At 36.0% G+C, this 13140-nt stretch overlaps 1 protein-coding gene across 6 annotated transcripts in view; it reads left to right on the top strand.

The window, feature by feature from the left end:
- PLS1 (plastin 1) overlaps positions 1–12958 on the top strand; it is a 48487-nt gene extending 35529 nt beyond the window's left edge. For 5 of the 6 annotated variants that reach the window (XM_056358442.1, XM_056358443.1, XM_056358444.1 and 2 more), the window contains 8 exons: positions 939–1134; positions 2838–2858; positions 6213–6291; positions 7458–7572; positions 8325–8458; positions 9241–9364; positions 11435–11559; positions 12012–12958. In XM_056358442.1, the coding sequence (XP_056214417.1) occupies positions 939–1134; positions 2838–2858; positions 6213–6291; positions 7458–7572; positions 8325–8458; positions 9241–9364; positions 11435–11559; positions 12012–12147 (930 nt within the window). In that variant the 3' untranslated portion in view covers positions 12148–12958. The remainder of the gene's footprint in view (positions 1–938; positions 1135–2837; positions 2859–6212; positions 6292–7457; positions 7573–8324; positions 8459–9240; positions 9365–11434; positions 11560–12011) is intronic. The other variant, XM_056358445.1, reaches the window with a different exon arrangement.
- The last annotated feature ends 182 nt before the right edge of the window (positions 12959–13140 follow it).

The following is a 13140-nucleotide window of genomic DNA, read 5'->3' as shown; positions in this document are numbered from 1 at the left end:
AGATTTCTATATGTATCAGTCAGAATCTTAAATAGAATCTTGTTATTCATTATAGTATTGAAAACCCATATGCAAAATTGTTTGCTTACAAGCTTTTGTTCTCTCAAACTCCGTGAGGAGAGATCTGTTGTGTTTGTTTGCTTTTGTTTTGGGGTTGGGGGGATGGGGGTGGGAAGGATAGTAGTTACTTTTTTCTATGTAATTTCCTACAGTTCCTATGATAATGTTCTATAATGGGTTATAAAACAGTATCAATAACATGTAACAACTTGTTTTAGAGCAAGTTTCTGGTTGAGTGTAGCAACACTGAATTACTGACTGTTATTCGATTATAATAGTAATTAAATTACTAACTCTTTTCCCTATAAATAGTAATTATTATTGTTGTGATGATGAGAGGCAAAAAGTATACACCACATAGTTTTCAACGCTGGTTTATTCTATGTAGATTAATAAAGACAAAACAAAATAACACATAGGTTACCAACTTAAGATGATTCAGAGACAAAAATATTAAAAGGAAATCCCGTTCTGAAGCATTCATATTCGTGCTGAGGGTTTTGGGCATCATCTGGAGGGTTTTAGGCATCATCTGTCATTACTATGTTTGAGACTATTGTCAGTTTAAAGCAGTGATGGTGAACCCTGGGCACATGTAGCAGAATATGCAGTGTGGGAATCAACAGCCTGGAAACAGAAATAAAACCGCTGCATGTCTGGCTGCTACTGCTGTTGCAGGGATTCATGAGGAATGCTGCACTGGCAGCCATGGAAAGAAAGTGGAAGGAAGACGGGAGTTACGGGCTGTAACAGCTAGCTCAAACATTTGGGGAATGAGGGGGGGATTAACATGGGTCACTTAAAGATTTTTCCAAACTGAAGATTTAGTAAAGAGTGGAAACATGTTAGTATTTGTTACAATTTTTTTTTTCTTTTAGGATAAAAATGACTTGAGGAGAGCTGAATACATGCTCCAACAGGCAGATAAATTGGGCTGCAGAGAGTTCGTAACTCCAGCTGATGTGGTTGCAGGCAACCCTAAACTCAATTTGGCTTTTGTTGCAAATCTCTTTAACACATATCCAGCCCTACACAAGCCTGACAATTCATCTTACGATCTCAATTTATTAGAAGGTACTCAACTTACTAAGCATACAGGAGGCGAGAATATTAGTGATTTCTATTTCAGTATTCCTTTTAGGCTGTGATAGAGTATCCCTGTGTGATAGTGCATGTGTTAACACAAAGCTTTCTCACTAGCTTTCAATATAAGCCTTAAGTAGAAGTCCCTCTTACTGTGAATATTGTTCACTTGTGTTAGCCTGAGCAAAGGCTATTCTTGAATAACCTTCTATCATTCCATTCATTTGCAGGAGCAAAAACTCTTCTCTTACTCCCATTCTAGTTTCCTGTGCTTCTTTCCATACAGTTTATATTTTAGCTGATGCACAAATTCTAGCTTTCCCTAATTTGCAATGCTATACTATGCAGCTTTAATAGTCTTTTAAAGTACTTTTCACATATTGTGCTTATAAGATATGTGTGTGTATGTGTATTAGTTTGTTGCTTTTTAAAACAGGAAACATTAAACAAAAAGGCTTTTGTATCACCAATCTATATAAATCTATTGCATCAGCAGCCTATATAGATCCTAGCATATCAGCAAGTTTGGATTTTAACTGTACATTTCAGATCCTTAAAGTTAGAGATAAAGGAATAATTGGCAGCAATCTTTGGCTGTCACCCTTTCTGTGGACCAGCTAATCTAGGATAATGAAATGGCTCCTGCCACAGTGTATTTCACAGTTGTTCACTGATCTCAAAGGAATGGTGAGAATCAGGGGTGCCGCACTCGGGGAAAATTCATCAGCTATGTTTACACGTTCCTCTGCACTGCCTACTCCTGCCTTCCTCTTACTGTTCCTATCAGGTTTCCTTTCCATCTAGGTGAGTCCATCTTCCTTTGCTCCTCTTTTTTCATAATTTGTCTGCTCTGCTGCATCCCTGTGTCACAAATCTTGTATCCCTCAGACCGCTCCTGTTTCAGGCTTCCTGCTCTTCTAGCTTTAGCTGGGCGCCAGCTGTGGTAGAGGTATCGGAGCACAGGAGGTAGTCTTCCCTTCCCAGCTGTGATATCCCTAGTCACTGAAATCCCTGCTCTCCAAGACAAAAGACTGACGGAAAGGCCTGTTCTTCCTCTGCTGTAATTTTGTTAGAAATACATGCTCTTAGATACACATACAGGAGCTGTGTGGAGGTGAAATATGTTCGTTTCAGTTTCCCTGTTCTGAACATGAAGTTGCAGGTGTGATTCAAAATACTGAAAAATCGGTCAAATTTAGAAGAGTTTTCATTGGCATGGCAAAAACAGATTAACTACTTTCTGAACTTGCCTAAAATAGTTAGATGAGGTCAAAGTTTCAGCTAAAACAGTTTGTAAAAAGATATGATCACCTAAATGCTAGATCACAATTTTGTAGCGATAAATACTGGCCAAACTTAACTTACTGTTTATGGTATATATTTTTAGAAATGGATAATCATGCCAATGTTATCTGTTCAAAGGCAAGTAGATGACTCTCCTTTGCCCCCAAATAATAACTCCTGTGGTGTCATGTAAACCATCAAAATAGTTATTTCAGCCAAAAGACAATGTTGATAAGTGTTTTTCTGCTAACTTGTTTTATATTTTCCATTAAAATTCTGTGGTTTTACTGATGTTTTCTCAATATAGTGATATAAAATACATTCATTTCTTTATAGTTTCATCATAGATTGTCTGTTGATATCTGACTCATAATTTATAATGCTTTCCTATTTTGCTTCATGAAATGCAGATTTGACCCCTCCTAATGTAGGTACTGTATTTAGTACTTTTCTGTATTCCATGAAAGTATTTATTCTGCAATTTTTTTTTTCTAGTGTTTTAATCATCTCTGTCCTTTTCTGGTTGATTTTTGCATTGTTCTTGTATTTTTCTATTGCTTTAATATGCCATCATAAGTAAAAGAAGAAAAAACCCACAGACTCACAGGGTCTAACAAGATGCATATAAAATGGGGGCAGGACTTGCAGTAAGTCAAATCCATACAGTTCTTTCTTTGGGTTTAACCAGTAAGGGCTTTCCATGAACCAAGATGTAAACCTCTAGGCATGTGTGGGTGAGTGGGACTTTCTGAAAGTCTTAACTTTCCTGCATACATTCAGTCTTTTCAGTGACAGTTCCATCCAAAGAGTATGATGAGGCTGTTCTCTTTGGTTTAAGACAGCAAACACTGTGTGTAAATAGATACCTGCTCTGATAATACTTAACAAGTCTGGTGATGTGCCCTTGTATGCAGAGAGCGTATCCCTCAGGCACACTGACACAGCAAAATGAACATTTGATATTATGTGGGGGATGGAGGCGGGAGTCCTGACCTCAGTCGATGCACAACCTTTAAGTGACTCTGGCTCCGAGGAACCTCTTGCTTCTGGGGAAGGCAGCAAAGTTTGTACTCTAAGTCACGTAGAAAGCTGAGGTCTTGGGGGGAGGAAGAGGAAGGACTTGTGTCCACTTAGGTTTCCTCCAGTGTAGATGTCCTCTGCTGCTGTTGCTTAGTCCACAGGTAGCCTTCAAGGTTGACTACTCCCACTCAGGCCAGCAGAACTAGGTGTAAATTGCATCTTGAGCTCTATTGTCTTCCAGAGAATAGTATGTATCTGGAGCGCTTTGGATTCTTGATCCCATCCCTGTGGCTACTTCCCACTCAGTTCCACAGTATAATCTCAAAGAAAGAGATGGCAATAAATATAAAGGATACTACCAAATTTGCTCCTCTCTCTTTTGTGTAGCTCTGCCCCCTTTCTGCAGTTTTCCAATGATTTTGGCTATCTGCTGCACCACTCAGCAGAAGATATGCTCCTGATAGGATCACAAGGTATATTTTGAATAAAAGAATAGAGAGAAAAAATTGGTCAGTTCTCAGCCATCTGGAAAACTTATGAATGCTTATGTGTTGCATGATAAAGGGATTTGTTTGAGTGGCATATTAAATATAGTATGCTGGGTTGAGTTCCTGGATTCCCTCTTTCCAAAAGGGTGCTGCCCAGTTTGCATGCTCTTGCTCCTGCTTGGCTACTTTGGGTTCTTTCAACAAGATTGAGCATGCATTTTAAAATTGTCAGTCTGAGTGCGGTTGCTGAGTATATGTCTCTGTAGCTGTACTTTGTTTAGTAAAATGTTCCTTAATCTTGTTACCTACCATATTTGCAATGGACAAGTGTTCCTGAAAGCACACTGCAGTTAGTGTTGTAGATACTGCAAACTCACTCAAAGCTCAGTAAGCCTAAAAACTTCAAAAAAGAAAAAAAGCAGAAAGGACTTGCTTCAAAATACTATAACCTCTTAAGTTACTCTTCATAAATTTAAATTATATATCATGCTTGTATTTTGATTGTATCTCTGTGTGGAAAAAATGACATTTTTAACTTTGTGATAAAATACGATTCTTTGTCTTTTAAACTTTCTTGTGGGAAGAAATATGTGAAACAAAGTTGACTGCCTGAAGACATTGCAGAATAGTATTTTTCTCTGTTTCAGCATGTGTTCATCAGTGACTCTTTGGTAGTTTTTTCAAGTAAATCTTTGGAACAAATACTAGGTTGATTTGCATATGAAAGACCATAACTTATAACAAGAATATATCAGTAGAATGACCATCATCTATTTCATAATAATTTGAAAGTAACTGGTAAGCTGGCCAAAACTTTTAAAATAAAAATTATTCTGTTGGAAAATGTCAATTACAGATGAAATTTCTGAATTTAATTTTTTCATGAATATTTTTTGAAGTCCAGAGATTTTTATATAAAAGGGGAGGAGACCCAGCTTCAAATTGTAACCCCGATCTAAAAATTGATGTTATGACATCGGTCTGTTTCATGGAAAAACAGTATTAAAGAGGATTTCTCTTTATTCTACAGATAAATACACGTTTATGTAGTAGCTTTATTTTGCAAAAACATTTATTGTTATCTAGTCAATGTAGAGCTTCACTACTAAATGAGACTTTTCATGCTACATAAACCTCATTAGACAAACTCAGTACCATTATCCTCTAAGGAAGGAACAAATGAAGGAAACAAGTCTTACACATATTTTTATGTGTTTCAGTCCTGAGAAATCTGTTCTTCTGTTGTTTGGGGAGGTTTTCTCCCTCCTCCATGTCCTTTCTGTTTTCTTAACTGTGGATGATCAGCCCAGGGGAACAAAGTGATGAGGTTACATATTCAGGCTAAATATTTTCTTAAATGCTCTTATTTGATGTAAGAGAGAACAGCTTATGCAGTACTGATACACATGCAATTGGCCACAGATACATTGTTAAAATTTAGGCAATGTGTATAGAAAATTAATGCATTATTGCAAACTGTAGCTTTATAGAGAAAGACCGTTAGTTCAGGACTCCTGATTACATGAGCTATATAACACAATCTATGTCAGGAAGGTGAAGGGTGGTTTGGGCCTTTTTTTTTTTTTTTTTTTTTAATTTCCTACTGAATTTTCTGCATTTCTAATAAGCAGAGTTGCTAGTTAAAACTGCAAGAATAACTAGCCCCCTTGGCAGTATAAATAGCTTCATAAATTTAACCAATGCAATACTGCCTTGCTAAGTCTCCAGTGTTTAAAAACTGAAAAGAGGAGGTCTGTTGCTTTGGGCAGTACCTTCACAAGTTAATACTGCGAACTTGTGTGGAGAGAAGTGGAGCTGTAGTTTTGGGAGTCTGATGCAATTGCAATAACTTTGCCAGTACTAACTTTTATTAAAAATACACCTTTTAAAATGGATTTAAAGATACTGTTGAATATAATTTCCACAGATTTTTGTTTTCGGAAATTATTCTTGATCATCACAGTTTTCTCCATGATTTATAATAATTATCTAGAATATAACCAACTAACTCCTTATTTCTGTATTTTAATAAATTGCATTTACACAGAAAATCTAGTCTAATAGTACTCCCTGTAGTGTCTCTGGCCTTGTGCCCGGTACTGAGGGACTCTGAATTTCATAGGATTGCTTCACCTTAATAGCCAGTAGGGACTGCTACTGGGGAAAGGATGAACTCATTGGAGGGCGTGGGGGGGAAGGGGTATGAAAACCATTTAAATGCTGCTTGCGAAAGTGTTTTCTTCAATAACTTATATAGAATTACATTTGTCACCATAGGAGAAACTAAGGAAGAAAGAACTTTCAGAAACTGGATGAATTCACTGGGGGTGAGCCCATACGTTAATCATTTATACAGGTAAGGTTGTTTTCCTTTTGTTTAGGGGGTTTTTTTTGGTTAAAAAAAATTATTTCCCTTCAATGACAGGGGAAGAAAGATGAAAAGAAAAATGGGAAGTTGTACTTCTACTAGAATTGTGATTTCCAGGTTTCTACACAGTGTGATAGGAACTTCAAAACTGGTCTGTAGAGTTTCATTAAGTGTTGTCTGACTGATGTTCTACTTACGATCTAGAAATACTAGAAAACTTGAAAAGGTTTTTATGTTCTCCCCTCACTCACTTGAACTTTGAATTACGTTTTTTAAAAAGTTAATTGTTGTTTATAATGCATGTTGATTTTTTTTCTCATGACAGATGACTGCAAACCTTTTAAAACAGTCATATAACTCTAAACTAATGAGATGATAACTGTTTGCTGAGTAGACTGTAAGAATCTACGTAGTGTGGTATTCCCTTAAAACAAAGGGCTTTCTAGCATGCTTTTATATGCTTCTGATACACTTCCAAATTTGCTAGCAGTTGATTCAAATCCTATTAATAGAAGATGGGATATAGGGAGCAAGTGGGAACATCTGCTTGCATGTATACTTGCTGTTAGGGTTGCATTGTTTCTGTTTTCTGACCTCTATAAAGTGATACCCTCTGTAGATAGCTTAATGTGGAGAATTTCATTTGGCAAGTAGCTGGAGGGGATCATCAAGAATGCAGTTAATAATGGGAAGTAATGCTTTTCCTAATATTGTTTTTTTCACAAGTATATTTGTTTTGATTATTCTTCAGCAAGGTACATCTGTAGATGCAGATAAAGCATGAGTAGTTAACATTTTGGGAAGTCCTGAAGAAACTAAAATGAGAGCAATAAATAAAAACTTTTTAGTTAGATATTTTATCTATGCCTACCCTATGAAAGCAATTATTTAAAGTTGGTAAAACCAGTGGCTGTGCTTACTTCACTGAGAATTATGAAAATAATGAAATTAAATGTACAATTTAGTGTAAATAATCACAGAAATCAAGCAATAGGATATAGGCCAGTTTCTCCATAGAACAACACAAATTTTTAATTATGTGACTAGGATTTTTCAGCAACTTGAGAGACTTCTCGAAGTGTAATTAAGTACTTAACAATTTTGTTGTGAATATGAGCTGTTGTACTTAAAAACATTGTTTTACTCTGGTTTAGTGACCTCTCTGATGCTTTAATAATTTTCCAATTGTATGATATGACTCGTGTACCGGTTGAGTGGAACCATGTGAACAAACCTCCTTATCCATTACTTGGTAGTAATATGAAAAAGGTGAGTAGATACTCTAATACAGTCCACTTCCGCTGTCTCGTATTGCGCTGTTCGTAGTAATCTGGGTTGTCTAGATTTGCATGCTACTGAGACAGTCCTAGCCAGAAAAAAAAAAAAAAAAAAAAGGTGGGTGGCAAATATCGTCCAGATATTATCTCAAGGAATAAATAGCAGTTATAGCATGTATCACTCGTAGTTTCTAAATGCGGACACCTTTTGGCAGTATTTAATTCAGGATCTAATTAGGGTATATAAGCAAAAGTTTCAGGCCTGACACAGCTGACATTGCCTGATACTCTTACATTGGGAGCTGTTTCCTCACAGAGCAGTTTTATGTGCAGCTAGGAGAATTAGTGCAGTACTTGCAGAATCCAAGCTCTCAGTTTTGTGATCTTTCTGAAGCTAGAAATGTAAAAGCAAAAAAATTACTGTCTAAGAACAATAAGTTTAATTTATTTTTCCAAATTCAGTTTTGATGGAAGTATGTAATAATTCACTGACTTCAGTGGAAATGAACTTGGTTTTCTCTAGGGTGAAAAAAGATTATCATTGGAATATTGCATATTTGCATTTATAGCAAAATCTATTATTTTAATCACAGTGTAGAAAGGCTAGAAGTCTTTCTCTCTAGCTCCAGATTTCATCATAGGTAAAAGTAAGCCAAAGTAATTCAAAATACACATAGATTAATAGGTCTGTATTACAGAAATATTAAGGTGTCTTCATTATTTGCACACTACATTTACTTTTAGATTGAGAATTGCAATTATGCGGTAGAACTTGGGAAGGCAAAAGCCAAATTCTCACTGGTTGGTATTGCTGGACACGATCTAAACGAGGGTAATCCAACTCTGACTTTGGCTTTGGTATGGCAGCTGATGAGAAGGTAAGTTAGGCACAGTATATGATAGATGTGTGTATATATATCTATCTGTGCACACTCGTGTATTTCTGTGTCTCTGTATATTAAGGTAAATTAAAGCTAGTGTTCAGCTCACCCAGAAAGTACTTGAGCTATCTCTAAATATCCCTCTTCTCCAAGATAAACTTGTATACATTTTTTTGTAGTTTTACATACTGTGTAGCGATTGAAACCACGATAGTGTGTATGTGTACAAATCTATTTAGAGACAATTAAACACCTATATACTAAAAACTGTGATTAAAATTATAAATCCTGCATCAAGTAAAATGAGCGTAAGTTAATTCATGCTGATCCCATGGATCTTTCCGTGAGTAGAAAGTAATTTAAATATTTGTGAAATCAAAAAAGATAGATAAATAGGAAGAGGTGATTTATGTTACAGAAGTTTAAAACGAGAAGTTTTTAGGCCATCACAGCTATAATAATGTAACTATCATAAAATCAAAATCTTGCTAGTGCATTGGGCAGGAAAATAATATATTATAAATTGGTTTCATTAAAAAGTGTTTTATATATTTTCCACAAGTCAATTTCTTACACTGACCTCAAAACACTCAATGCTTCTTGTTTCTCAGACTGTTGTGATTCAGTTTTCAAGGTGACTTGGATGGCAGGCAGGCATTTAAGCTTGGTGGTGTTGCTGTGTTGAAGTAATATTTTACTTGTGCTTGTAGCTTAATACTGTTAACAGGGTCAAGTTCTACCACACACTTTAACTCAGGCTCTTACTGTCTTTATTAAAGGTATACTTTGAATGTACTGTCAGACCTTGGAGAAGGGGAAAAAGTAAATGATGAAATTATTATTAAGTGGGTAAATCAGACACTTACAAAAGCAAATAAGAAAACTTCAATTACAAGTTTCAAGGTAATCAAATTTACTTACTTCATTCCATATATAATTGGATCTGGGGGTTTTTAACCTGAGCTGTTTACAGTTTGGCTTTAACAGTGGCACTTCCATCAACTAGCATAATTGTATAAGAAAATACTTCTGACAGTCTGAATCATCAAAGGTATTTTACAAGTCTATTATTAAGAAACAAAAAGAAATTATCATTGCTGCTGTAAGGTACAAAACACCACCCCCACCCCCAATGAAACTCTTAAAAAAAATAAAAAAGGCTAAACTTTTGAAGGGGCTCCTGTCTGAAGTTACCAGTGTTTAGGCATGTCATGTCATATATCTCCCATATTTTTTGATATAGGCACTCTCATACTTGTACAAACATGTACAAGACCAATTTTGGAAGTACTGGGGGGGGGGGGGGGGGGGGGGGGGAGTTGGAAGGAGAAGAATCACCATTTCTAGTAACAGCTGCTCAAAAAGAGGTACTTGGCATGACAGAGCCAGGAGAGGAAGCCCAAGTTAACCAGCAACATCTCATGTCTTCATTGGCACTGCTGATGTGCAGCAGACCTGTACAAAGCAGTTTTTCCCATTCAGCAAATACGAACAAATTGATAAAGGATCATATGTAAGTCAGGTGTGTCATGCTGTGTGAATTTCATTCTTTAGAAATGGTAGATCAGTAGTTGTACTTGCATGCAAACACAATGTTCTTGTACACAATGTATACCCTGAAACAGGTTAGGTCTGTGGTTCACAAGAGGAACGTAAGCACCTAGGAAGTTAAATGTTTGAGAGCTCACTGTGTTATGATACTGAATTAGGTAAGCATTAGGCAAATAGTAATATCAAATAACTTTATAGAACAAAATATTTCATTTCTACTCTAGTGGGTGACTTAAGCTTTCATCTTCTTAAAAGGGATTGCTGCTTCTCTTATTTCTACATAAAATGTAATAATGGTGATATGAGTAAGTTGGAAGTATGAAGAGAATCTGTCCCAGCATCTTGCTTTTGGTATGCCTGTGGTTTTGGGGGTGCATCGGTTGTGTTTTTAATTCAACTGATGGTAGACCAATGAAGATAAGGAGCTACTGACGTAAAGTGACATTATTCAGTATACCTTCACTACTGATTTTTTATAACATTCACGTATACGTTGTCACAATCTGAATTTTTCTATTTTGGGGTTACTGCAGCAAGCAGATTCTGTAGCAGAGCAAGCAGAGGTCCCTCGTATTTATAGTGGGCTATGAAAGCGAACTTCTGTGGAATTGCCATTAGTTCGAACTATAAAAATGACACAGGTGTGGGGTTTGGATTATGCCCATGGGGAGATACTCTGTGCACTCAATGTCTTCAAGAAGATTTACTATTTTTAAATGTATAATTAATGTGGAGGCTCTATGTTTCTTCAGTGAGTTAGAAATCAGTTCTGACCTGGTGGTGAAGGCAGCCACGTGACGTGGTGTGTGCTGAGCCCTGCAGGAACAGAGCCAGCCTCACTGGCACTCTGCTGACTGTTGGTTTGACACGATCAGCTCTTTATTTGCCCTAGCAATTGGGAAGAAATGATTGCAGCAACAGCACTCGCTGGTTTAAGCATTGAAGAAATTCTTGTGTATTAAATACAAAACAAAGACTGCTCATACTAGCTCAGAATACCATCTGAGTTGAAAAATTGTGAGCCATAAACTACTGCAGAAAATAGTTCAATTACAAGAAAAGGAGAAAAATAAAAGTAGTTGGAGAATGTAAATAGCTTTTAGTTGTCTTGAAAGCTTGGTCCTTGGACTTCCTTGAAAGTTCCCATCCTTCATCAGGGAAGGAGGGAGTTTCTTTCCATAAATACATTTAAACCATTTGTGTAATAATAAGGTTCACACTCAGTGTTGATATTATTTTGATTGTGGAAAAGAGTATTAGACCTCATAAAGGTGCGTGGGGGGGTAACCCTCATCAATTAAGTAACAAAACACTGCTGTCTTTCAATAGGTATGTAAGATGTGCTGTAGGGTTTTTTGCATTGTGAAGACAGAATAATCAAAGTAAATTCTTTATACTAATCTTTTGAGTCTTCTCTTTTAGGACAGATCGATTAGCACTAGTTTACCTGTCCTAGATTTAATAGATGCTATTGCGCCAAAAGCAGTTCGTCCAGAAATGGTCAAGAGAGAAGATCTTTCTTATGAAGACAAATTGAATAATGCTAAGTAAGTTTTAAATGAATGCCTTGTATTTTCCTGAAGTGCAGGAAATTCATTAATGATGGTGTAATTAATAATTTACTGATTTGTTGAGAGATTACAGTAATATTAGTTGATTTGTTTCAAATAGAATATATTATAAATTATAATATTCTGGAGCTATTTTCTAGCATATTTAAAATATGAACTCAAATTCATGGCTGGTATGGCCTACTACCACTGTATTGCAGTTGGTTTATTGATAGCCTACTATAACCTATATTGTTTTTGCCAAAAATGCTTTGATAACTAGTAGCAAAACATCTGTCAATTCAATTGCTACTACATGCTTTATTCACAATAACATCCATTTTCTTGTAGAGCGTATCTTGCTATTAAAATCTGTTGGTGGTGGTGAATCTTGGCACACTAGTAGAGGCAAAGACAGTAACAGTATTTATTTTCTCTTCTTTTCCAAGGTATGCCATTTCAGTTGCTCGAAAAATCGGTGCTCGTATATACGCTCTCCCAGATGATCTGGTTGAAGTGAAGCCAAAAATGGTGATGACAGTGTTTGCATGTCTGATGGGAAGAGGACTGAACAAAATAAAATAATGAGGACATACATCGTAACTCTCTGCCATGTTAAGCACGATGAATGCCTCGCAGTTTACAGAGTTCTGAAGCTTAGTGTAAAATGAGAAAATTTGTTTGCACAAATATACTTACTAAGTTTTAATAATGTGTTTAGTTAAAATTTTATTCAATTTCATAATACATCAATTATTTACGGGTAATATTGTTTTCAGAACATGCTTGTTACCTAATTAACATCACAGATTTGTATTGCTTTAAAAAAACCACACTCCCTATTAATCAAGCCTCACATGTATTAAGTTTCCATAGCATTGTAAGTATCTGCATCATTATTTCAGGACCTCTTGTGAAACATTGCTTGATTTAGTGGATGTTACTTTTGTGTAGTCATAAAAGTCTCAAGGTGCATTCCAGTCCTATTATGTTACTCCTGACTGCTCAGAAGTTCTCATCCTTGCCTTATTCTTTGAGTGTTTAACTCCTGTTGAAGCCAATGAGTCTTGTCATTGATTTTAATCACAGCAAATGAAGGCCTATGATAACACCAGGAAACTAATGGATAGATAAAGCTGATGAAACTTTTTTGTGACAATAATCTTTAAATATATGCAGTAGTACTGTTCTGTTACCAAGCAGGAACTTTTTATGGTCTATGTATTAAGAAAAAATAGGAAATAGTAAGCTGAAACATAATTGTGTCACTGTAGCTCTGCTTATGTGTTAGCTTTTGCAGTTGGACTAAGCATCTGATTATTTTTTTAATTTTTCATAAAATACTGTATAAGAAGCCAATAAAGAGCTGGCTAGTCCAGTTTGGGGTTTCACATTATTATGTGTTGCATTTCCCTGTAGATCACTCCTTTTGATTTTCCTGAAGCGTCTGTCATGTGTGTAGGGTTTTTTTTTATCTAGAAGGACTAGTGCAGTGTCTGGAGAAGCTGAAGCTCGTAATTATTTTCTGATTAATTTCAAAGTAAGTATTTGTACACCTTCCTCCGCAGCCGTAAATTT

This window comes from Falco biarmicus, chromosome 13 (assembly GCF_023638135.1).
Source record: "Falco biarmicus isolate bFalBia1 chromosome 13, bFalBia1.pri, whole genome shotgun sequence".
NCBI lineage: Eukaryota > Metazoa > Chordata > Aves > Falconiformes > Falconidae > Falco > Falco biarmicus.
Note: the sequence above shows the minus strand (reverse complement) of the source record. Positions and strands in the feature narration are given on the sequence as shown.